This window comes from Eschrichtius robustus, chromosome 4, assembly GCF_028021215.1.
Source record: "Eschrichtius robustus isolate mEscRob2 chromosome 4, mEscRob2.pri, whole genome shotgun sequence".
Lineage (NCBI taxonomy): Eukaryota > Metazoa > Chordata > Mammalia > Artiodactyla > Eschrichtiidae > Eschrichtius > Eschrichtius robustus.
Genome location: NC_090827.1, coordinates 124,833,452 through 124,860,154, shown reverse-complemented (window position 1 = coordinate 124,860,154; position 26,703 = coordinate 124,833,452). Strand labels below are relative to the sequence as shown.

General features: G+C 36.3%; 2 protein-coding genes across 7 annotated transcripts in view; one reads left to right on the top strand and one right to left on the bottom strand.

The window, feature by feature from the left end:
* Nucleotides 1-3,160: 3,160 nt before the first annotated feature.
* LARP7 (La ribonucleoprotein 7, transcriptional regulator) lies at nucleotides 3,161-22,385 on the bottom strand. Of its 2 annotated transcripts, none has more exons than XM_068543333.1 (13): nucleotides 22,237-22,385; nucleotides 16,068-16,278; nucleotides 15,475-15,575; nucleotides 15,309-15,392; nucleotides 15,012-15,176; nucleotides 14,840-14,933; nucleotides 14,413-14,760; nucleotides 14,181-14,325; nucleotides 12,143-12,294; nucleotides 11,225-11,343; nucleotides 7,687-7,846; nucleotides 7,345-7,436; nucleotides 3,161-3,430 (listed from the first exon to the last, which is right to left on the bottom strand). In XM_068543333.1, the coding sequence occupies exons 2-13, from the start codon at nucleotides 16,267-16,269 to the stop codon at nucleotides 3,350-3,352; spliced, it is 1,743 nt and encodes a 580-aa protein (XP_068399434.1). In that variant the 5' UTR covers nucleotides 16,270-16,278; nucleotides 22,237-22,385; the 3' UTR covers nucleotides 3,161-3,349. The 2 variants fall into 2 exon arrangements, with proteins under 2 accessions (XP_068399434.1, XP_068399432.1); XM_068543331.1 differs by having other exon boundaries at nucleotides 3,162-3,430; nucleotides 14,413-14,763.
* Nucleotides 22,386-22,575: 190 nt separating this feature from the next.
* Nucleotides 22,576-26,703, top strand: part of ZGRF1 (zinc finger GRF-type containing 1) — a 78,338-nt gene continuing 74,210 nt past the window's right edge. For 3 of the 5 annotated variants that reach the window (XM_068543328.1, XM_068543329.1, XM_068543325.1), the window contains exons 1-2: nucleotides 22,582-22,807; nucleotides 25,937-26,026. In XM_068543328.1, the coding sequence (XP_068399429.1) occupies nucleotides 26,006-26,026 (21 nt within the window). In that variant the 5' untranslated portion in view covers nucleotides 22,582-22,807; nucleotides 25,937-26,005. Of the gene's footprint in view, nucleotides 22,808-25,936; nucleotides 26,027-26,703 lie in introns of all 5 variants that reach the window. The other 2 variants (XM_068543327.1, XM_068543326.1) reach the window with 2 other exon arrangements.

Here is a 26,703-nt window from a genome sequence, read left to right as displayed (position 1 = left end):
GAAAAGAAGGAAATAAGAAAGGAAGAAAAGTGGGAAGAGATCGGGAGAAAGGGAGGTGTTCTAATCATTTAAATATGTGGTCTTTAGAGTAGGAGAAACTGAGTTTAAATCCTAGACTAGTTAGCTATTTTGACCTTGGGCAAGCGCTTCAGTTTCATTTTTGAAGTGGTGATAATAGTGGCACCTACTTCACTGAGGTAACACAGTAAACAGGTTAAAAAAGACAATGACCATGGAGGTTTTCTTTGTGACAGTGGTACTGAGCTACTGCAAGGTGCTTAAATAAAATTAGCATCGCAGTTAAGGAAGGAAACCCCACTGACACGCACAAAGACAGGTATGTAGTAGGCACTTTAAAAAAAGAAAGGAGGGGCTTCCCTGGCGGCGCAGTGGTTGAGAATCTGCCTGCCAATGCAGGGGACACGGGTTCGAGCCCTGATGATCCCACATGCCGCGGAGCAACTGGGCGGAGGCCACTGAGCCTGCGCGTCTGGAGCCTGTGCTCCGCAACGATAAAGGCCGCGATAGTGAGAGGCCCGCGCACCGCGATGAAGAGTGGACCCCGCTTCTAGCAACGGGAGAAAGCCCTCGCACAGAAACGAAGACCCAACACAGCCAAAAATAAATAAATAAAGAATTATTTAAAAAAAAAAGAGCAATGGCTAAGAGAAATTGTTCTCCCAGACATTAAAAAAAAAAAAAAAGGAACATGAGTACTGAGAATCAGCAACTTGAAAGAGAAAACATCTTTTATGCAACTAAATCAGCATCTGATCTTGGGGAACATCCTGAAGCACACATTCAATTAAACTCAATTAAACAAATACTTACTAAGCAATTACTAGGTACTAAGTGTTGGATAATGAAGGTAATACACTTACCCAAAGGATCAAAGGTTAGAGACCTTGAAAGGTCATGCAGAATTATGACTCTGCTTTCAGGAACCCATCCCATATCTGGAGTAACTTGTCCTGTCACTTACATTGTATTGCAACTTTATGTTGACTTGCCTGTCTTCCCCAAGGCTGTAAATTCCTCAAGGGCAGGGTATCTTCCTTACCTCTTCTTTGTATCTCTAATGTCTATAGTGTCAGTGTCTGATATATAGCAGTGGCTAAATAAGTATTCCTTTAATTAAGTGAATTAAAGAATAAATGAAAGAATGAATGAATAGAGTTTTCTCCTCCTCCACCTTTTTGCGTTTGTCCCTAGGACTTATCTAACCAACTGTGTGGTTTTTACTTATTTTTGTTTATTTTCTCTATTTGCTGCTGAAACATAAGCACCACGAGGGCAAGAGTGTCTAAACACAGATATTTGTTGAACGATTGCTTCTCGTTTTAAATACTGCCAAGAGGAGAATTTTTGAAATTTTATTTGATAACCTCTTCGAAGTCACCTTATGACAGTCCTCGAGAATAACTCAATTCTTGAGACATACACCTACTTTTGATTATTCTATATCAACTGGAGCATATTTAGTCACAATCCTCACAAGAGGGTTTAGCAACTATTAATTGATCATTCTTTTCCTTCAGGAGTGTGTATGCTAGCTTTCCTTCATGGGGAGAGAAAAACTAGTGAGTCAGTGGCAACCTGTTAGCATACCTTTTTTTTTTTTTTTTTTAAAGAAGTTATTTTTTTTTTTTTAATTAATTAATAAATTTATTTATTTTTGGCCGTGTTGGGTCTTCGTTTCTGTGCCAGGGCTTTCTCTAGTTGCGGCGAGCAGGGGCCACTCTTCATCGCGGTGCGCGGGCCTCTCACTATCGCAGCCTCTCTTGTTGCGGAGCATAGGCTCCAGACGCGCAGACTCAGTAATTGTGGTTCACGGGCCCAGTTGTTCTGCGGCATGTGGGATCTTCCCAGACCAGGGCTCGAACCCGTGTCCCCTGCATTGGCAGGCGGATTCTCAACCACTGCACCACTAGGGAAGCCCCTCTTTTTTTTTTTTTAAATAAATTTATTTATTTGTCTTTATTTTTGGCTGCGTCTTTGTTGCTGCGTGCGGGCTTTCTCTAGTTGCGGCGAGCGGGGGCTACTCTTCATTGTGGTGCGCGGGCTTCTCATTGTGGTGGCTTCTCTTGTTGCAGAGCACAGGTTCCAGGCATGCAGGCTTCAGCAGTTGTGGCACGTGGGCTCAGTAGTTGTGGCTCGCGGGCTCTAGAGCACAGGCTCAGTAGTTGTGGCGCACGGGCTTAGTTGCTCCACGGCATGTGAGATCTTCCCAGACCAGGGCTTGAATCCGTGTCCCCTGTATTGGCAGGCAGATTCTTAACCACTGCGCCACCAGGGAAGCCCCAGCATACCTATTTTTGGTACTGATAAGCTGTTGCCATCCCAACCAGTGATGTAGCCAATCTCCTCAAATTTTTGGCCCATAGGAGTGAATAGATTCTTGATCCTTTGCTTCCCACAATGCATAGAAGGGACAGCCAAATTAGTCCCTCACTGCTGGACAACGCTGATGGAACTAAAAATGGGTTTGTAGCCCAAGAAAATGAACCCCAGGGCTGTCCAGAGTACTTTCCTGATACCTGGTGAGAGATTAAGATGCCAGTCACGTATATGCCCTGCAAGTTCAGTTCTGGGAAGGCCTTCAACATACCATTCTGTGATTTTCCCAAATAAAATGACAGACTTCGGTTATGCCTAAGGCTGATACCTAGATTTTTTTTTTTCCTGTGTTCACAGCATCTGGTACATTTTATTTTGTCTAACCAAAATAAAATGTTTATTAGCTTCATTTATGAAAACAAACTCACTTAACATTTTAATTGGAAACAGTTCATATGGTCTGTTCAGTGGAAGCTCAGATAGGCAAAGTGCAATAAGCAGAATGAAATATCACACATACGTCTCTGCATAAATCAACATGAAAAAGTATTTAAGATGTTTCAAATGGAAAAAGCAAGCTACAAAATAATAAGTACAGTGAGAGTTCTCTGTTAAACATTTTTTCCTAACCTATTTATTTATGTAGTATTATTATTTTTGCAAAAGTTATTGTTTTTGTAAATACAAAACAGCAAAATTAATGATAATGTTTGGGAAAAAAGATAATGTTCAAAACACATTTATTTTCTAAATCACTTTGAGGTTGATTTATATCAGATAATTTCAACAAATACAATGTTTAATGAAAAAACTGTGGTATACAGTGTAATTGTCTCTGGACAAAAGTCTTCTTTACAAGTTAAAGAACAAAACTATTTCTTTTAATTAAATGTAGGTTTTAGAAAAACATTCATTACACATTACTACCGTAAAAAAAAAAAAAAAGAATTCCCTAAGAATAGCTCTAGCATCCAGTGAAATCTTTCTTAAAAGGTGAACCAAAATGTTTTTTTCAATCATATTCAGAAAATCTAATGTGTTTACTTGCTTGTTGAGTCTTTTCGAGTCTGATCTTTTCGGCTTTAGTGATTAACTACAGAGAAAGAAATCAGAAATTAGAATGTACTGGATACCTAAAAAGAGAAAGATAATTATGACTAGAAAAATCTCATAACTATTAGCTTGAATAAAACTTCTTAAAAAGGGGAAGAAGAAAACAAATGAGATAATTAAGCTTAGATCAAATCAGTTACAGAGAGAACTGTCTAGATTATGGCCTATTAAATAGATATTAAGTCTTTGAGTTACCTAAGATCCTCTCATTTTAGTTCCAGATTACTAAAAAAATTTTCAATTAAAAATAACCATTCCAGGGCTTCCCCGGTGGCGCAGTGGTTAAGAATCTGCCTGCCAATGCAGGGGACGTGGGTTCGAGCCCTGGTCCGGGAGGATCCCACATGCCGCGGAGCAGCTAGGCCCGTGCGCCACAACTACTGAGCCTGCGCACCCTAGAGGCTGTGCTCCGCAATAAGAGAAGTCACCGCAATGAGACGCCTGCACACCACAGCCAAGAGTAGCCCCTGCTCACCACAACTAGAGAAAGCCCTTGCACAGCAATGAAGACCCAATGCAGCCAAAAAAAAAAGAAAAACATTCCAGCAACAAGGACCTACTATACAGCACAGGGAACACTCCTCAATATTCTGTAATAAACTAAATGGGAAAAGAATTTGAAAAAGAATAGATACATGTATATGTATAACTGAATCACTTTGCTGTACACCTGAAAGTAACACAACATTGTTAATCAATTATGCTCCAATATAAAATTAGGAAAAAAAAACATTCCATGCTGGTAATTTTTCTGACATTTTAGGAGGCTTAAGGACCAACATTTGTTGTTTCATAGCCCTTTGGGCTTGAGTATTAATTATCAAGACACTTCTTAAATGATGTGTGGTCTTTAATAATTATATTGTGCTTGAAAATTCATATATTATTTGAATGAGACAGCATATTTTGGGCTGAGTGCTACACAAAGGTTTGCTTACAAATTTAAAAAATATTCCAAATAAGAAACTGCTATTAAGAGTACTTAGTAATTACACCCTTACATAAATACTTGAAAATTTTAAAGAAGACAAATGAAATTATGTGGAATGCAGAAGAACATTTAAAATATCTATATATTCCAGAAGCTTTCTTGATAAAAAAACTTAAGGTATCTTATTTAGCTTTGGAGGAAATGAAAATTTTATTCTCTTAAAAACACAGATTCTAACGAGTATTCATTAAAATAGTTTATTTAAACTGGTGATAAGTGGACACTGGCAGGAAATCACTTTCAGATTAAACTAAAAGCCTTTTCATCAGTGAAGTGAGTCAAAATGTAAGTGTTTAAAACTGTCACACCGATATGCTCTTCACAAATTTTATGAATTCTACCTATACCTGCTTAATATCTGACCTATCAGTACTTTGTAAAGGAAAGAACATTTTGATAAAAACATTACAAAATTCAAATACACTTTAAAAGCTAAAGAGAAATGAGAAAAGCCTTACTGTGTCTCCAGTACCTGTTATCTAATTTTACCAACGTGCTCAAAGTGAAAGGGTACACTACAAAGATTTGGTCTGGGTAGAATGAATCAGACCCCTTTTGGCAGATCTTTCCTTCATCTTACTGATCTTTTGTCAGAGGTCTTAATTTAACTTAACTGTACTTGATTTTTATGGGTAAAAATATCATACATAGAAAATAAAATATTTCGACCAATTCTTTCATCTTTTAATTCTGTGTAAACTGACCAGAGCTTAGGAAAGTGTCCCCAGTAGCCTTCTCCTCCACAATGTGAAAATAAGAACCAGGATTTTTTATTAGTGCTTTTCTTTCACTCAATTATCGACCAAGTATAACGTTACTGTGGAAACGGTAGGCCGGCATGTCAGTGAGGTATTTATGCTGTACTTTTGGCTGCTAATTTTTTCTAAATACTTAATTTCCATTAGTAACATGCTTCCTTCCAGTACTCCAGCTACACTGCCCTCCTAGTCTCACAATCTCCTTTCAAGGCCTCTGCACTTTTTTTTTTTAAAAATATTTTTATTTATTTATTTATATTTTTGGCTGCGTCGGTTCTTAGTTGTGGCACACAGGCTTCTCTCTAGTTGTGGCATGCGGGGTTTTTTCTCTCTAGTTGAGGCAGCGGGCTCAGTAGTTGTGGCGCAACAGCTTAGTTGCCCCACCCCACGGCATGTGGGATCTTAGTTCTCCGACCAGGGATCAAACCATTGTCCCCTGCATTGGAAGGCAGATTCTTTACCACTGGACCACCAGGGAAGTCCCAAGGCCTCTGCACTTTCTGTTGCCTCGGACTGGAAAGCTGTGCATCTAAATTTTCCTGGCTTGCTTGCTCACTTCCCTAAGGTCTCCTCTACTGTCACCTTTGCAGAGAGAACTTTCCAGACAATCTCATCTCATGTATCCCATTATACTTTTGAGTTTTCTGTACAGCACATGTCATCATCTGACCTATTAATATATTACCTCTAAGCCTCAACAAAGAAGGGGACTTTGTTACTCACAGCTATATACTCAGTTCCTAGAACAGTGGCTAACACAAACTGGCACCAAAAATATTAATTAAATAAATTAACAAAGAAGTAAACTAAATTATGGTCTAACCCGCCTCTCCTCTGAGAAGCTTCTCTGTGTGGTACCTTTTTTTCATTTCTAGTTACATCCATAGCTTTAGCTAGGATTCTATACTTTCAGAGGTTTATCACACAAATCATGTGTATGATAAACCTGATGGTGTAACAGGTAAATGACAACTCTCTCAGTCAATGACAGAACTACTCACTGTTTTCCAACCCAATTTATAAAATTCCCTAAGTCAACGTTTATTTTCTTGTCTCAAATTTAATTTGTGGAGATGGAATCTTTCTGAAAAACGAACTTTCTGATTTCTAGTTTTAAAAATATATACAATTTAAATGAAATTTCACACCAATTAGAAGGATAAGTATTATTTAACAAAATGATTTCATTTCAGTTGTCAGTTCTGGATTAATGATTTTAACATTTAAATACTCTCAAGCAGGCTTTGAAATTAACACCTCATGGACCTGAAAGAGTCCTTAAGATGGGAGGCCTTCCCATCTCAGCAAATTCAGTCCACAGTCACAGAAACAGAATTAACAAATACCAGTAGAAAACCTCCTCCTAAATCATCTTAAATTCCAATGAATCCTAGGCTATGTAACGCTGATGAAAAAAACTTGATTTTCCAATTAAAAAAAGAAAGAATTTTATAAATAGGACCCTAAAGCAACAAACCTAGAACACAGGAAGTATGACCTTTCAAGTGCTAATCAATCATAAAAGGATGTACGTACATCTTTCCATATTTTACCGATTTTTACAATATACATTAAAAAATTGATACTAGTAATATTACTATTATTATGCGCACATAATAGGGCACAGTTATTATGTGCCCTATTTTATTCTAAGCACTTTAAGATGTTCTAACCTTTACATGTATAATAATGTTTTAAAAGAATAAACTAGACAGCTTACTAGCAACAATAAATATCTGATAAATTTAGTGTCATTTAAAATAAAAGTATTGAAAGAGAGGCTTGCTTTAAATTATTTAATGTACTTATTTAACCTTGTTTCCTTCACTTGTCAGCTAGTCTAGAGAAAAAGGAATAAAGCTTACCGTTGCTACAGGGAATGTTATGCGTAGTCTCTCAATCTTATCTTGGAGGCTCATATTTTTAAAAAGTACAATCTAAATACATTGTGTTTTTTACCATTAAGACAATCTTTAAATAATCATTCACCACAAAGCCATAAATGAAAGCAGCCAGAAATTTAAATTACAGCACTATTTTCTTTTTAAAAAAAGATAAAATTATGTACCCTTGTGTGGAAAATAATTCTAATTTCGTATATTTCAAAATCTAGAGAAATAAAAAAAACAAATATGAATTGATTACCTTCTCAGTGCCTCTTTTCTTTTCACGAGGCTGATTAAGTTTGGCCTGCCTATCTACCAAAATCTTCTGCCAATATCTCTGTTCATGGTCACCTTAAAAAAAACAGAACAAAAAAACCCACAAAAATGCTGATCATAAGGATACAGATGAAGAAACATATTCAAGGCTTTATACTGTCAACAACAGAACCGGAATAGTTGTCTGATTTTATTTAATGCTACTTTATGCATATTATAGTACCAAAAAAACCCAACAACGTAGTTTCATTAGCCAAACTCAGAAATTATAAAACAATCACCCCACAATAAGAATTGTTAAAAAGAATGTTCTATAAAGTTTTACCAGAAAGAATCTCTAGTTTCCAGCAGTGTTTCTTTTTAATTTCCGTATATGCATTTATTACTGCTTGAGCATCCTCAGGAGTTTTAAATCTAGCATGGCATTCTGTATCTCCTTCCAGCAAATCAACATAGACAACTTCTGAGATTGCTGCCAAAGTATCCTGCGTTAGAGTTTAGAAAGGCTTAAAATAAATAATAAAAATGTTTCAATATAATTCTAAAATTATTCCAATGGTTGTACTAGAATCTATTATAAAATTGGGCCATATGTCATTTAAAATGAGAAGAAACTATCCTATATCAAACATTTCTTCTAAAATATATACAAATGGGGAATTTCCTGGTGGTCCAGTGGTTAGGACTCTGTGCTTTCTCTGCTGAGGGCCCAGGTTCAATCCCTGGTCGGAGAACTAAGATCCCATAAGCCACAGGGTGCGGCCAAAAACCAAAAAAAAAAAAAGAGAAAGAAAAAAACCCCCCAAAACGAATGCTCTTAAAAAGTGACTTGGACAAAGTTGAGAACCAATTTAACATCAACTCCAATAATAACTTTCCTTCCTTCAACAGCATCCTTAAAATCTTAACTGGAATGGGAATATTGCATAAGGAAAAGAGATTTGTAGAGCGGAATGTACAAATACAACCCCAAATTCAGAAGAAGGTTTCCAAGTCTGGGTGTAGTTAAAGAGTAAAATTAAAAACAAAATTGAAAAGGGATTAAGGAAGAAGGTGTGTTTCCACTCACCTGTACCAAATCACTTATGACTTAAAATATATGTAAACTTTTTATAACCACTTGTGAAAAAAGTTTCAAGGAACATACAAAGTAGTTCCCAAGTAGTCTATGGGAATACAGATAGCTCAAGAGCTTTTATTCTCTGATAAAATACCGAAGCATCCTCTTCTAAACAAGTTGAGTCACACAGCAAGGAAAAGTTTTACCTATAGGGCCTGCTGTGCGGGCAAATTAACAAGATTCCTGCATTCCTAGTCTTTTTTTTTTTTTCACAGCAGGTTCTACAGTGTATGCAATGCAATTATGCAGGAATGTTACACTAATTCTTAATTCATCAACTTCCATTCATAAAGCTAAAGAAATAACTGAAGGTTCCCAACTGGGGGAAAAAAGTCTTACCCACCTCACCTCCTTTAGTTTTAACCCAAAATTTCAAGGCACAACTAATTTAGATTACTTTTATTTATTTATTAAAAAAAATTTATTATTTTCTTTGGCCCCGCCGTGCAGCTTGTGGGATCTTAGTTCCCTGACCAGGGATGGAACCCGGACCCTCGGCAGTGAGAGCGCGCAGTCCTAACTAGTGAACCGCCAGAGAATTCCCTAGATTACTTTTAGCCACTGGATTTTTAACATATGAATTACAAAAAGAACTGAGCAATACCTGGAAATATTTTTTCATAAGAAAAGTTTATCAGTTAATAATAAAGAATAAGTAGTAAAAACCTGTGCTTATGTACAAGCCAGGGACTAAATCTTAATTCATCCCAACACTTAAAACACTGCCTATCACAAAATAGGCTCTTAATAAATGTATGCTAATTCAATGAAAAAAAAATTAAGAGAACTGGAGAGAAATATACCTGCTAATTCTTCCCATTTCTCTATCTAATCATTATTAAATTTAGACACAAAGCAAGAAAAATAGGGTATGAAGTGATGAAATTTTAATGTATTCATTGGTAGTAGTGAGAGTTTTATAATTGATATATCAGACAGATTAGATTACTACAATTCAAAAGATATTTACCAAATATCCATTATAATGTCAGGCTAATCTCCGGATTTAAAACCCTTCTTAGAATGACAAATTAACCTGGTAATCACATGGGCAAGTCACAGACAGCAGTAACAATCCTAGCTCAGTTTTTGGTCCAGCAAAATGTAAGTAATTACTAACTTGGTTAATGCAGTTATTTTACGATTTTGGTGATCATAAATGAAGAATCTGTAATTGACATAATTACCACTTAGATAATAAAAGCTATTTGATAAATATAATTAAATCTATGTCAGTCATTCCAAATAACAAACTTTGTGTAATTTTTCTGTTAAATCTTTTGCAATCTGACTAACCACAGCAGCATTTACATCCTCAATTTTTTATCCTTCTTATTTGAAAATCTATACTGCGACCAAACTTTGAAATGCAAGCTGGTAATACCAATTTGGGATTGACCAGGTTCCTCATTAATACTGTAATGAGAATCTAAATTTATGTGTTAGTGACAGCTACAGGATTTTAGGGGATAGGGTTTCAGATAAAGAGTGCTTACAGATGGTTACAATGAGCAACCTTAATGGTTACGCAAGTTAAAAAATGTGACTGCTAAGAGTCTATGCAAAAGCAAAACAATATACTATATGGTGCTGATGTCAGTATAAGAATTTTATATTTGCTATGTTACAGAACATGTTACATAGTTTAAAAAGAAAGTGTCTTACCTAAATGGGTGACAAGGTTTAAAAGTAAATAAAATAGGGTACTCCCACTCAAAGGAATATGTGAATAAGAAAGAAATATTGCTGTGCTGGTACAAAATGCTGTAGAAGATAACTTTATAAAGTGAAAAAAGAAGACTAGTACCATATGAATAGCAATTTAAAGTGTAACTTGTGTAGAAATAAAGATTTATTTGCATATACATATAAAATGTTTGGAGCTTTGCAAAATAGTTTACACTTTTATGTAATTGTTCCAAATTTTTAAAATAATCAGCATGGATTAAAAATACCAAAAATTTTTAAAAATAAAAATTTTAAAGGCTCTTTTCTCCAAAAAAAAAACCCTGCCTTTCTTTCAGGAAAAAAATTTCAATTCCCAAGAGGATTCATTAACAGACAAAAATAAACTAAGCCCATGGTAAGTGAAAAATATGCATATTATCCCTTTTATTCCAAAATAGTTCTGACTTGTTTTAAGTCACAAAATCTTTTAGGAATCTATTGAAAGCTAAAAGCTCTAATGAAAACAAATTACAAATTCTCTAGTTTGCTCCAAACCAGACAACGGCAGATAATTACAATTTTATTTTAAAAATAATTTCAAACCAACTCTAATGTTGATTAAATCTTTAAAAAAGTTTTAGCACTGAGTATTTTCCTAAAATCTAGTTTCTCTAGATTTTTCTGAAAACAGAGGAAGTCCCCTAAAAATGAATACTGGGAACCATTTTACTTTATCTACCTTATTAGTTATAATAACTATAGTATGGTTTCCTCATCCAACTATACAACAACCATTAAGGGCACCAGTAAAAATAAGCACAAATTGCACTTTTCCTATAATAAATGGATTAAACTATGTTTGCTGTAAATTTGATCCAGTGAGGAATTTCAGTCTTTAGAATTTGCTTCAAGTCAAACTTAAGGGTTATTATGGAATCAAAACCATTAAGCAATTTACCACAAGAGAACAGATTCTAATTTCATTTGCTCCATTTTCCATATTCAAAAAACCTTCACACGGGGGAGTTTTTTAGAGGAAAGAGAAACAACTATCCTGGGGATTCAAAAGCATTACCCTGACTTGTTTCCTGCCAGGTAAAGGCTCAGTGCTAATGATCTTCACAATCACACCACTCACAAACTGTGGTCCTGCTGCATTAACCTTCTCCTGGGGACCACCCTCTTCACTGTCTGCTGTTTGAAAAGAAAAAGACCAGAAATAAATCTCTTACACTTAATAATTTAACCCTTAGGAGGCCCACTTTAGAATAACAATAATGATTTCTCAGCCTGATTTAAATAATTAATTTAAATTTACTCATAAAGTCATTATGTTGTAAGTTATACTATTTATTGCAGATTACCATGAAGTAAAATACAAAAGCCTTTATTACTGTAAATGCAAACTTTTACCATTAGAAGAGCACTTATAAAACCTTAAAAAAAAAAAAAAAAGCTCCTTTTCAATGAACCAAGTAACAAAGTGCTTTAGTCAGTGAAGAAATAAACAGGCATAGGATAATATATAAGAATATTGCATATAAATTACAATTCAAATGTGAAATTTATATTTTCAACTTACAGGAATTTAAAATATATCCTAATATTGAAGATTTCACTAAAATCTTGTTTTAATTTGTTCCTGCTTGTGGTTAATACCAAGGAATAACACGTCAGGTAAGAAATTATCATCTTTGTTTATACAAACCTGCTCAACTCAAACTAGGCACTCATTACTAAATTTGATTAATAATGAAAACTGTAGAGAAAATTTATATGATTAAAAAAGATTCTGTTTAAAATGAACCCTTCAAATATTCTTATGTTAAGAATAAATCACATGTCTGGACAACTTGACAAATCAGTAATTGTTCTAATAACAACCACTGTATAATCAAGTTTTTAAAACTAAAGTTTATCATATAATAACTCAGAAAGTACATTTAGTGTAAGTACAATATAATGCTACAAAAACTATCATAGTGATGCTTACTTTTTTCACTTTTCATTTCGGACTTAGTAGGTACTCCAAGGTTTGTTTCCATTTCTGACTCTGATTTTATTTGGGATATTGTTTTTTTTAAAGAAGCCATGCTAGCTTTCTGCAGTGCTAAATACTCTTTTTTCAAATCCAGCCATTCGGTCCTATAATGAAAAAACACTGTACTTTTAAAATAGTGACAACAGCTCATTAAATAAAATGTAAGTATCTAATACAGACATTCAGTAACTTACAATCACTCCTCCTCCCAACCTTTCTTTCTTTAAACACTTACACTCAAATTATTTCCTGAGTTCTAAGTCCATCTGGCAAACAAGCAAAGGGGAGTACCTTTGCCCCAACATTCAGATTAAATGTTTTATATTTGCTGATTCAATTCCTGAGTATGTTTCAAATATATGAATTGATGAAAATAAAAGTATTGAATTAATTAACTAGTAACATTTACTAGAAAAGTCAGTCAACTCTGGGGAAAAAATGAGAAATTAAAATTTAAAGATTTGTTAAACTGCTTCCAATTTGAGAGACAACATTCCTTAGTATTTACTTGAATCAAAAGGAATTTCTAAGAAGAAAAAAACACCCCATGGAAGCAATTTATTTATTTACATACATTTAACGTGTAAGATGTTTCTTCAAACAGCTAGAGCTCCTCCAGATAGAAACACAATGCCTCGCCTGGCTCTGCAGGAGCACTCATTGTTACCCTAATCTATGCCATCAAACAAGCAGATAGGGGATTTTTTTTTTTTTTTTAAAGAGGAGAATATCTGTGGTAATGGTTTTAGCTGTTAACATTGACATCTGTATACTTCAAAAAAAAAAAAGTATCCAGACCCACCCAGGACCATACATTCCCTGAGAGCTGATACATTAGAATAACAAAGGGCTCTTGTAATGATTCTCTGAGATAAAAAGGCAAAAGGAATTCAGGAGTTAAGAATAGTATAAATAGAAGTACCCAAAGTCCTTGCCTTTTAACCCTCCAAGAGGAAAACTGGATTCTTTGGAAAGTAATCCAGGAAGGTTAAGAAAAACTCTCTTCTAAAAGGTATGCCATTTGCTTTCTTCTACTTACCTCTCACCCCTTGAGTAGATGGACTCCCTTTAACTTTAACATGGAAGTACTTTCTGTGACTTTTAAAATAGTAAGTGCTTCCATGTTTTAGTAGAAGTGAATCCAAATTATGCCTCCGGATTCGAGATGGCAACCTTTCTAATCTACAGAAGCCAAGGGGATCCCCTTTGCTTTAACATGGGGGTACCTGCTGTGTAAAACAAAAGTAAGTGCTTCCATGTTTCAGTGGAGGTGTCCCCAAACCGACACTTTTTCAAGGATTCAGATCTATTTTTATAGGATAAATTGGTGAATCTGGCTACTAATGAAGCTCTGAAAATAAAATAATGAAAATACAGCATTGCTTGTTTAATTTTGAATAAAGGATAAAAATATATAATCCTTACGGTGAAATTTTACTTAATTTAACTTAAAAGACATTTGTCGGACAGGTCCAAACTGATGCGTTTGTTCTGATCCCAGATTATTTTCTAAATTTCCTTTACAGGTCAAAGGACATTCATGATTTTTATTTTTCTTCCCAAGACTGGGCTCCCCACCACTTAAACGTGGATGTACTTGCTTTGAAACTAAAAAAGTAAGTGCTTCCATGTTTTAGTGATGGTAAGTCTTCCTTTTTCATTTTAACTTCAAGAAAACTTCAGGAGTACTTAATTGAACGGCTGGTCTATGGTACATTAAAGCTGTACTTCTAAATCTATTAAGGAACACCCTCTACTTTAACATGGAGGCACTTGCTGTGACTTGATAAAAAATAAGTGCTTCCATGTTTTAGTGCGGTGGTTCCTTTTTAAACCCCAATTGTGTTATAGCAACTTGTCTGCAGATCATGGCTTCAGGCCATTACTGTTGCTAATATGCAACTCTGTTCAATACAAATTGGAATTGCACTTTAGCAATGGTGATGGAGTGTGCCAACTGCCAACGATATAATTTGTACCGCTGACTCACTTTGATAGTACTCGTAATGGTATAACCTCTTCTCCCATTTTATGCCTCTCTTTATGTTTTTTCTTATGCTTTCTTTTTGCTTTCAAGAGGGATCCATCTTTTATATCTCCAGTGTCTTTTTCCTCTTCAGTAGAGACTTCTAATTCTAAATTAAACAACAAGAAATAAAGACGTGAGTTAAGAAAAAAAGAAAACCTTATTTATCTAATCGTAAGCTTAAAGTTAGAAATACCTTTGTTTTCTTTACAAACTTCTGAAGCTTCTTTTTTAATGTTGTCTTTCTGAGCCACTTTTTTAAGTTTTGATTTGGGAGTTAGGTAATCTGCATCTTCAGAGCTACTTCTCTTTCTCTTCCCTGTTTTGCCTAAAGGTAAGCTGGATACTTCAGTTCTTTCTCGTTTTTTCTTCTTCTTTGTGGGAGGCTTTTGGGGTTCAGTAACCTCTACTTCAGAGCCCTCAGATGTGGTCCTCGATCTTTTTTTACAGACACTTTCCTTGCTTGTGTCCATATTTGACTCTTTGGTCTGGATACTGTCTTCTTTCTTCATTCGGCCTTTCTTCTTCTTTTTCTTTTTCTTTTCTTCTGTAACAATTTTATCTTTTTATTATTTTTTATTTTACTTCAACTACATCTACTTTAAAAATATTTAATAACTCACCAGCTACTCTAAGGGCAGGAATGGGCTTGTTTTTCACTGTCTTGGGAAATATACCAGGTTTCCTTGGTGCTTCCTCTGGTGGGTTATTAAGAAACTGAAATGAAATAAAATTTTGTTACTATTTAAAACACTTGGTAATTTTCTTTTCCTTTCTTTTAGGTTCTGGACCTACCTCAATAGCTTTTGCTGCTTGTTCTTTTGTTTCAAATTCCACAAAGGCAAATCCCTTTGGATCTCCAGTAGACTTATAATGTGGTATACTTATATAAACAACATTGCCACATTTCCCAAATACTCTTTCAATCCAGCTGTGATTAACATTTTTGGGAAGTAATTCCTATGATAAATTAGAAGCAATATTAAATAAAATGTTAAATCTTAGAATAAATTTTTACTTTACTGAGTATTAAAATGTTTCTGTTGTTTTTTGGGGACGACACTTCTGAGCGTTTCCAGAAAAATGGCTTACCACATACACAGTCCGCTCATCCTCATCCTTTGGTCTCTCACCCAGAGGCTTTTTCCTCCTGATTCTGGTGCCTTCTAAATCCAGCTTTAAAACAGTACATAAGGTTATAATTAGTATAAACACTAATACAATATTATGTGACATAGTAAGTTGTAACAATTCTTACCTCTACAACAGCTGAATTTTTCAGTGCTCTGGCTATTAACTTTCCGTCAGTGGTCAATTTTTTCATTTTGTTGAATGACACGAGAAGTGATATATCAACATCTAATGAAAACAAGTTAAAGTGAATAAATATAATTAAAAATAAAACATTAAAAAGATAAACCAGCAGGATAAATGGTACCCGGGATGAATTTAATCTGCCCCTTAAGTTAGGCACAGCCCTACTGGTCACGGTTTTACATTTATAACACAAAATTGATACAATTTCCCTTCAAAACTAGTCAAGGTGTTTTGAAATGCGGACTAGGTAAAACGCCTTTCTGTCTGAATCCTGCACATATCTCAATGCATTCTCAAACATATGTGGTAAATGTTAATCTGCTTTGAAGTTGCTAGAGGCCCAGTGAGTCTTTAACTGTAAAAATATAAAGGCTATAAAAAGTGAGCTACAATAGTTCTCGTAAAATTATACTCATTACAAAAACGTACAGTGTATTTGATGCTATATACACTACATTACAGAATTACATACACTATCTTAGAAGTAGATACACCTCTTAAAACTAGTTCAATTATACACTGAAGCAAACTTACATCCATCTCTAGATTTTTCTATCTGCTCTCGAAGAAATCTATCCTTGTGAAGATTTGCATCTCCAAACCAGAAGTCCACCTGCTTTGCAATATCTGCAAGCACCTGTTTTACCCGAGACCTTTTCTTTTTTTCTACTTCTTTTTTCTTTTCAGTGCTTTCCTCTTCCAGTGCCTTTTCTTGATTTCCACTTTCAGTTTCCATTCCTGTTAACTGGGAAAAGGTAAATATCAACTCAGTACAAGTAATTAGTAATACAGAAAAAATGTTTAGTTTAGCCTTTGAAGGGAAATGGACTCAAATTGGCTGCCAGAGAACAAACTTCAGGGGAACACTTTTCAGACATTTTCACCATCAGCTGAGGAAACTCATTGGCCTTGCGTGTTTAATTTTTTTTTTTTTTTAGTTCTTTCTCGTTCACTTCTCATTTGGCCTTGTTTTTACTTTTAAAATAATTTACCTCCTATGTTATGGAGCATAGCTTCAGTATTTTATGTCTTAAACTGCAGAACCAGATCATCCTAGTATAATTTATGTCTACATTTATATCTCAAAGTATAACATTAGGGACTGAAACAGTCTTCATTTCGAAAAACCTCAAAAAAGTTATTCGCATTTTAAAATACAACTTCTAATGAAATAAAAATTGATTCTTGATTTTTAAAAATGTTAATTTGTTTACTAGAAGCAGAATTCAACTGCTAAGCCATAGAATCCACCATTTCTTCTTCAGGTGACCTTCCTGTCCCAGTGTTTATTTCCCGGGCAGCAACTTTCCACCCCCTCATCCCTCAAGGGACTGTGCATGCCTCTTCTTTGCTCCCTCCGCTCCAGCCATGCTGCTTTTCTAGCTGTAGCTACAACTCAGCTGGCAAACTCAACTGAGGGATTTTTGAACTTGCTATTCTCTCTAAAATTATCCCCTAGAAAACATGGCTTGCTTCCTCACTTGCTGAAGTCTTGTTCAAAGGTCACCTCAGTGAGATGTCCCATAACCCTATTTAAAACTGCAAAGTTCTGGACAGATACTGTATCTCTCCAGTCTTTTTTCTATTGCACTTACAACCTTCTAACATTACTATACATTTGTTTATTCTTTATCCTTCCTAGAATGTAAGATTGATGAAATCAGATTTTTGTCTCTTTTGCTTACTGGTGAACCCCCAGTCGCCGGTACACAGTACTCATTCAAAAATTTGTTGAATGAATTGTGTCATCTTAGTTGAATCACTAAAGGTATGCACACAAAAATGAGTAGATGAGCAAAGACTTAACATGAGGCCTGGGGTGATGCAGCCTTGCCTAAGAATAACCTCGGTCTCCCATAACATGGTTTTTTTTGGAAACAGGAGCGTTAAGACAAATGGGGAGAGTTTCATCTGTCTCCTCTGTCGCACTGGGTTGGGAGCTGCTATTAGTTGGTATGCAGTCCTTAAGGCTGTGACCAGAATGACACAATAGATTGGTGGGCAAAGGGGCTAAAGCTTTTACGTATCAAGGTGACCCAAAACACCGTTGCCTTTATCTGTGGAAGCCATACTTGTCTACTGTAGATGGGGGGACTGGGGGCAGGGGAAGCAGTGGATTTGGGTAAATGCTGGGGCTAGGCCTCCAGATGAGATGAAGATTCTGTCCCTACTGTATCTTCTGCCTTGTATCCTTTAAAGCTCAGTAAACACAGTATTAGATTAAAGCCTATTTGTGTCTCCTGAGTCTGACTGTCAGCTAGAATCTGTCACTGCAGCAGTGATGCTGCAGACAGTAACAGAAATAGTGTTTCAAAGTGACATCCAGTAAGAGGGCACAAAGCCATTAATGCATTTCACTTCAATCTCTAACTAAATGTGCATTCTCACCAAAGTCAACAGAAGAGTATTCTGGTATTTTTAGAATAGGCTTCTGCTGATTGGCTAAGCACCAATTTTTTAAATATACAAGTAGTGAAGTATTTATTTAGATGATGCTAGCATAACTCATAAAATGGAGGAATATGTCAGAATTAATCATTAGAAAGACAATCAGGTGTCATTCAGTGCTGCATAACCACAGTCCTCACCTCGCACTCCCACTCCAACCCATCCTGCCAGGCTCTCCTTTCCACCTTTCTAATGAAACTGAAAACAATTATCTCCGCTGTCTACCAGACCTCTCAGCAGCATTTGCAGTTGGTAACTCCCTCACTGAAAACATTTTCTTCCTTTAGCTTCCAGGAGTATTCTTCTCAATTTCCTTTTCTGGACCCTCCTACTCTGCTCTACCTTTACATGCTGCCTAGGATTGCATTCAGTCCTGAGCCCCCTTCTTATCTACACAGACCTCCTTTCAGAGGGCGTCTGGCTTTAAGCTCCTTGGCTCTATGCTGATGTTTCACAAATCTATCTTCTCCAGCCCTGACTTTTCCCATTAGCTCCCCATTCCAACATGGAACTGTCCATTTGACCTCTTCACTTGTTTATTTCTTGTGTATCTCAAGCTTAAATTGGCAGAAATTGAACTCTCAAATTTTAACAGACCTATTTTTTGCCTAGTTTTCCCCACCTCAGAAAACACCAGTGACAAAATTGCTGAGAGGGCAAAAACACTGAAATCCTTCTTAATTCTTCTTTCCTCACACCCCACAGCCAATTCATTAGCATTTCTGTTAGCTCTACCTTTTCGAAACACATACTGAATATGAATCTTTCTCATTTCTTCCATCACAACCACCTGTTCCAAGCTATCATGGTGTCTTGCCTGAACTTCTGCAAACACATCCTAACATTTGCTTGCTTCTACTCTTCTTCCATTATCATCAATTCTCCAGATAGCAGCTGGAATAATCATTTAAATATGTAAATAAAATGTCAATCTCTTGAACAAAATCCTCCACAGGTTTCTTATCACACTCAGAATAGAATCCAAAATCCTTCCTGTGGCCTAGAGGCCCTATTCCATCTGGCCCGGGGATCTCGCTCTAACTTCACCACTCGCAACTTCTTCCAGGGTGCTCATTCCAACCACGACACACCATCTTTTTGTTCCTTTTTCAACAAGCTAAGGCCATTCCCATCTCAAGGCTTTAGCTCCTGTGGCTCTCTAGCTTCCCTGCCACACCTGCAGGGATTACTTCCTTGTTCATTCAGGTCTCTGCAAATGCCACTCTCTCAAAGAGGCTTTCTCTTTCACCCAATCTAAAATATCCCCTCCCGGCCAACCTTAACCCTACTCGCCCCCTCAGTCACCACTTTCTACACTTGTATCCTCTTATCCCTACCTGGAATTATAATTCTATTGCCTGTCTGCCTCACTAGAATATAAACACTATGAAGGTAGAGATTTCAGTTTGATCACAACCTCAGCATTTGTTGAATAGTTAAATAATATATCTAAAAGGATCCAATAAACTGTAAAGTGTTAAGTATTTCAAGTTATTTTGTTAGGGGGTAGAATTATAAACAAAATACAAACATAGGGTATGACTGTCACTACAGCAGGATCCACGCTAACTTTCCCTTCTGAAAAAACTACAAATTATAGAGGGCAGACTACCAGCTCTCCATTTCTTTGCATCATCAAAGCCACCATCTAAGGAAATAGCGGACAGAACTGCATAAGCACAGAAAGTCACAATTGTCCCAGAAATCAGACTTTTCCCACCATTCTCATATCTCAGCCCAGATACTCTCCTTCTTTCCTGCTCCTAAAGATTTTTTTGTGGCTTGGAGAATTAAGTTCAGAAAATCTTGCCTAGTATGAATAACACTCACCTGCAATTTTCAATCTTAAAAATATATTCTATAGATAATCAAATATACCTTCACTTTAGGGGAAGACATTAATTAAACAGGAAATAACAAGCTATGGTACAAGTTAGCTTCCCTACACAATGGTTGCAGAAGATCAGGAAGTTACATGGCAGTACTTTTGTTACAATTTTGATCTTCATAGTTTACTTTCTCAATGTCCTATGATAACAAATATGTGTGTTGTCATTCCATACATTCCAAATCAAACTTATTATCTTTCCTACCCATGACTGTTCTTCTCACCATCCTCATTTTATTTAAGGATGACATATTCCACTTAGTTAACCAATCAAGCTATTTACTAGCTGTATGGATTTTGAGCAAGTTACCTCATCTTTCTACAGTCTATAAAATGTGAATAAAAATTATACCTGCATAATGGAGTTGTTGTAAGAATCAAAATAAATAAACCACTTCCCATTGCTGCTATATAGCACACACTCAATAATATGTAAGCATTATTATTTATTATCATTTTATCATTTACCCATCTGTTATTAAGTCCTATCAATTCAGCCTTTGGAATGGCTCTTATCTCCATCCAGTGTTTTCCACAACTACGGTCACAACAATATGGAACTAGTTTATAAATTGTTCTAGAAGTCATCCATCCTTCACAGAAGCTGTGTAACTTGTCTAAAACACAGATCTAATTTTCTGACTCTGACATTAAAACTTTCAACATTAGAAACTCCTCAGCACCTTCTAGTAACATAATCTGTAGTTTTAAAAAATTGTTAAATGAACAAACTGGTTTCATGGGCTTTAAACAAATAAAAGTTACTGTGTAACGATGCCAGTTACTTTACATACATTGTTTTAAATCCTCATAATCCCTCTAGGTTCTTTTAACTTCTTTTTACAAAGGCTCAAAGATTAAGTGACTTGGCTAAAACTAGCTGGGTAAGTAAGCTCAGGTATGCTTGACTCCCACACTGCCTACCTTTTACTAGACCTTCTTGCAACCTGTTACCATGTGCTCTATATTCTGACTCAGAAATCCATAATCTGAAGTCCATGGAATTTGCGATATTTTTCAAGAATTCTTGTGAATCCCATGAAATTTTCAAAAGATAAATTTTAAAGAAAAGGTGAAATCATGACTCTTCTGCATATATAAAATGAACACGTGTCAAAGATTTTATTTAAGCAATTAACCAGGGAACTAGCCAAGTGTTAAAAACCAGGAGTTTTAAACTCCTGGTTAAAAGGAGTTACTCAAAAACTCCTTTTCAAAGGAGAACTCAAAAATTAGACACGCACAAGTACAAGCAATCAGGAATGTTGAAATGAATTTGTTAAAATAGATTGCAATACTAATCAAGGCAATAATTGCAAGACTGATTTCCATTATTGTTTTCTACAACTTACACAATTGTAAAATAGCTCAATGACGATGAAAGGCAGAGATAACCTGGAACAGTGAGCTAGACAAGACACCACATATATGTGTGTATGAATATATATATATGTGTGTATATATATATATATATATATATATATATATATATATATATATATATATATATATATATATATATATAGGCCATTTCAACGTCTTCCACAATTTTTCTTAGAAAAAGTTGTAGCAAAATGTTTTGACATGTACATGCATTTTCCTGGGAGGCTCATCCATAGCTTTTAAATCATGTTTTAAAAGGAAATGGTGTGCCCAAAGGGTTAAGAACCATTGTTCTAGTCACAGCTGACTATTCAGCAGTACCCAAACACTTTCTTGTCTCTGAGCCTTTGCTTTAAATGAGTCTTCTCGTCTTCCTTGCCTTATAAACTCCTATACAATTTTCAAGGCCCAGGTTAAATGGCATCTTACTCTTTCTAGCCTTCCACTACCGCCTCTCCCGTAATCAATCGCCTCCTCATCTGTTTTCCCTTAAGTAAGTCTATTAACGTACTCAGTACACTATTTAACGCTTATTATTTGTTCCTTCCGTAACTGGATTTTCAGCTCTCTGAATGACAAGGACTAAAGTTCTGAGAAAGAAAATGACTTAATTTTAAAATACAAGTCCTCACATTCGCTATCTTTTAGCCAGCAAAACTCGAACCTGTGAAGTAAAGCAATTTCACTTTTGACTACTGCCCCTTCTCGGTGCCCGTCCTTCCGCACGGAAGCCGCCAGACGCTGGACGGCCCCGAACCTTCCAACACCGGACAACACGCGCCCCCAATCACTGAAAATTGGGAACTACAAGGGCTGCCGGAGGACTTTTGCGCGTGCGCACAGAGCACTAGGACAAGCGAACTGATGGGTTGATGGGAGGGGGCGGGGTGAGGACAGATGATAGAATGGGCTGCATAAAAAAGGACTGAGAGGAATTCAGACCTCACCCAACCTGGGCGACCCTATAGTCCACTTAGAACTTACTCCGTCCAATTGCCAAAATACACGGCCAGAGACTGCGTCCTTCAGTCCTTCACGTCTCCCGATCCTTAAAGTCGTAGTTGTTTTCGCGTCATAGGAGGAGCGACAGCGTTCTTCCGTACGCCTCGGAAAAGCCAGGCCCAGCGACTGTGCGTCCGTTGTTTACGTCACAGTCGTGGGCTGCCTCAGCGTGCGGGGCGGGGCATCGGAGAAGGCGGCCGCTACGGAGGCTCGCAGACGATGAAGAATTTGATTGGCGGTTTGAAAACGGCGGTTCTCGCCGGGGCGGTGGTGGGCGGGCTAAATATAGGAGTTTGATCTGGTGTGGTCGCGAGTGGATGATGTCACGGCCTTTCGCGGGAGACATTCGAAAATGGATTTTGTGCAATAGAAGGGTGAGGTGAGCTGTTTCACGGAGTTTCCGGGGAGTAAGGAGGGTTAGGCTGGAGTTTTGAGCGAGAGGTGGTGTCACTGATTTTGGCGCGACTGGACGAAGGAATTTGCTCCGCCAGAAGCGGACCGGTAAGGAAGCCGTGTGGAACCAGGATTGGATCACAGGATTCTCGGACAACTTGTAAGAATTGGTGTCTCCTCTTCACCACCTTTCCCAGCCCTTGCTTTGCAGTTCCCACATACGTGTGAGAACCAGAGCTGGTCTTGCTCTTTGTTTTTAGGACTGACGAAGGGTCAATTCTCCACTGTCATTTGGTTACACAGGATCATGGTAATTAAACTTTGGCAAATGAAATGTGAGCTTCTTTTGGTTATCTGGACTGGATGCTTTCTTAAAAAGCTATCGGGTTCGTGACTCTTAAACTTTTAAATCTATGAATCATTTAGGGATTCGCAAGATCCTGCTTGTTCCAAAACAAAAGGACCAAAAACATCTCGTCGTACTTAACAGAAAACATCTCATATTTTAGTGATGACACCGAATTTTATACATAAATCTATAAAGCAGCACAATAATGTATGCGTGAAGATATGTATGTATTTCTGTACTTAAGTATCACAGAACTAGGGTCTCCATGCTAAAAACTTATTTGCACATTAAGCTTTCACCCACTTAGAGGTGGGTCTACACTTGAATTGTTTTAGAGATACGGATAGATGAATACTTTCAGAAAGCTTTTTATCTTTGCACCTCACTGAAATATATGATACTTTTCGCTAAAAACGTTTTTCCTGTTTAATGGTAAGAAAGGGGTGTTGACTCACCTTTGAATGTGGGAATTAGGGCTTCTTCTAAATATTTTAAGATCCAGTTAGCCTTTTTTTTTTTTTTTTTCGATGTCTAGTCCTATAAACTAACTTACCACATATATGAGTTTGGACCTCCTCAGTTCCTTTTAAATTTTAAACAAGTAATATTTCTAATTTAGGAAAACAATGGGAAATTTTATTTTGCAATTTGTAAATAGCACATAAGCAATCCTAAATTAGTAAATACTGGATTTCTAATATGTAAGTTGTGATGGTAGTAACTACTTTTCAGGATTATGAGACTGATAAATATTATATGTGAAGTATCTAGTCCCATTCCTGCCTGATACAGTAGGTGCTCAACAAATAGTCACATAATGTAGTTTTTGTGAATATGAGCACCAGAATTTAGACTACTTAGTTTTGAATTCTGAATCTGCCATTTATTTACTTCATGATCTTAGGCAAATTACATACCTATTATGCACTTCAGTTTCCTTTTTTGTAAAATGTATATAAAAAATAGTATCTATACCATAAGGTGTGAACATTTAAAGCATTTTAACAGTGTCTAGCATATAATTGTACTGAGTAAATAATAGCTGTTATTAAAGGGACCTAATGTTAACAACTGCCATATGCCAAGCATTGTTTTGACACCATGTAGTCTTACCTACATATATAGAATGTCTAACCCATTCAGTGACTAGAAGCAAGTTGCTATAAAAGCAGCAGTGAATGATGTATTTCTCTGGACCTCTCTGTTATCTTCTTGGCATTCATTGGGCATCTAGCAATCCCGTGGGCTGCAGGGGAGGGATATCGGATATGGGAGTTATATTTCTGAAACGCAGTGCCTCTGTAGGTCTGGGTCCTGTCCTGTGCACTGTGTCGTGGGGCAAGTATTCACATCTCATTTGCGTACCCCTTGCCACACCCTTTCTCCATTTGGCAGCCAGAGCAATCTTTGTAAAACCCAAGTCACATTATGTAATCTTATTCTTAAAGTCCTGCCTTGGCCTCCTACTGTCTTTATAGAAAGTCCAGACAACTTAGCATAAAATAGAAGGCCCCTTGAATCCTGTTATTGTTCACTTTTTCAGTGTTATCTCTCACAACTCACTATTTTAAACTTGATTGTACTAGAGTTCCTTGATTATGCCTTGCTGTGTCTTCCACAGGCTTTTGGACATGTTGATTCCTATTTGGAAATACCTTCCCTGGCATTTTTCCTTGGTTAATGATTATTTCAGTTTACAGCTTAGATATTATGTCTTTCAGGAAACCTTGTTTGATGCCCTAGACCGAGTTGGGTGCCCCTCCTGTGCTTATTCCTGCCACATTTTATTGTAATTACCGTTTATTACCCTGCTATACTGAAAATTCCTTGAGACTAGGAATAGTATTTTGTTCAATTTAGTATCTCGGCCTAGCACAATGTCTGGCATGCAGTAAGTACAAATATATGTGATTTATAAATAATATGTAGGTGGCCTGTTTTTATATATTTTATATGTATATAGGATGAATTTAATCCAGAATTGCAAATTATAGCTTTATTGAATCCGTCTAGGTTTCAAACTTGAGCATGTATCAGTATCACCTGCAGGGCTTGTTAAATTACAGGCTATCCAGCCCCAACCCCAGACTTTATAATTTGATAGGTCAAGACCCAAGAATTTGAATTTCTAACTGGTTCCCAGGTGATGCTAATGCTGTTGGCCCAGGGACCTAAGGCAGTGGTTAAAAATAATTTTCTTTGGCATCTCTATTTACTTCTTCAGTTCACCCTCTGATTTTAGATTTCCAAATTTGTCCACAGTAACAATTTTATCCAATAGCGTAGGATAACTACAGTACTCACTGCAATGATATTGGAAAGGCTTGTCCTTGGAGAGGTATTATAATGTATATTTGGTCTTAGATACTGTGTTATATTGACTTTAAAATGTAAAATGAAAAATTTGAAATGCAAGAGGGCCATCTTGTGGTGATCGTAGCAGTTCAGAAAATTTTAAAACTTGAAGCTTTTTCTATAAAGAATCAAGCTTGCGGGGAAGGGAAAATCATATTTTCTGATACATATTATGGCAGCTGGGAAAATGTTTGCGGCCTACTAATTATTTTATATATTTTACTTGGTTTTCTCTTTACTTGGCAAATTCTTTTTCCACAGTGTAGTGTCACTATTCTATCGTGTCCTCAGTGGCAGATAATTTGATTACACCTGTGGGTTTTGGTTTTTTTTTGGCCGTGCAACATGGCTTGTGGGATCTTAGTTCCCTGACCAGGGATTGAACCTGGGCCCTCGTCAGTGAAAGCGTGGAGTCCTAACCACTGGAGCGTCAGGGAATTCCCTATACCTGTGTTTGCCTTGATAGTTACATAGTCTCAGGACGCTTAGATGCATCTCTCTGGTCAAGAGATTGTGGCGGAAAAGTTGTATTTGATATTTACTCTGTTCATCAGGGTTGAATATTCTTTGTCATTTTTATTTTAGGTGATATAAATTGTTGAATGACCACTGATTATTTTCTGGACCTGACTATATATAATTGCAGAAGAAACAATGGAAAGCCAAGAATTTATTGTAAGTCTTATCAGTTTTCACTATTTCCTTTTTTCTTCCTTCTTTCCATGTTTCACAAATGTCTTGCCAGATTTAGCAAAAAAACCTAAAATAAATTTTAAAAAAAACAAACAAACCCAAACCTAAAAGAAGGACACTCAGTTAAATTTGAATTTCAGATAAACAGTGAATAATTTTTTAGTATAAGTATGTATGTCCCAAATATTGCCCTATATTGTGTCTGGCAACCCTACATATTGGTTATACAAAGTCCTTTGGAACAAAGTCTTTGGAAGTTTGGGACCAGGAAATAATTTCTTTCTCTTGAAGGACTGGCATGCCTCTTCTAGATTAGTGGTTCTTAACCTGTTTGGTCTCAGGACCCTTTTATACTCTTAAAAATTATTGAGGACCCCAAAGAATTTTTGATTATGGGGCTTATATCTATTGCTGTCTTTCATATTAGAAATTATAATGGAAATTTTTAAAATGTTTATTAATTCATTAAAAATAATAAGCCCATTACATTTAACATAGATTACATTTTTAATGAAAAGTTTATGGTCCAAAAACAATAACAACAGAAACATGTTGTAAGGAGTAGCAATGCTATGCATTTTTTGCAAATCCCTTTAATATATGACTTAATAGAAGACCGCTAGATTCTCAGATCTGCTTCTGCATTCATTCGGAAATTG

What these genes read in the sequence shown, in the direction of transcription:
- LARP7 (XM_068543331.1), bottom strand. Translation starts at nt 16,269, where the DNA reads ATGGAAACTGAAAGTGGAAATCAAGAAAAGGCACTGGAAGAGGAAAGC. An exon ending in TCCTGCCCTTAGAGTAGCTG is followed by an intron (nt 14,764 to 14,839) that starts GTGAGTTATTAA and finishes AAATTGTTACAG; the next exon opens with AAGAAAAGAAAAAGAAAAAG. An exon ending in CCATTACGAGTACTATCAAA is followed by an intron (nt 12,295 to 14,180) that starts GTGAGTCAGCGG and finishes TTTTCATTATAG; the next exon opens with GACCGAATGGCTGGATTTGA.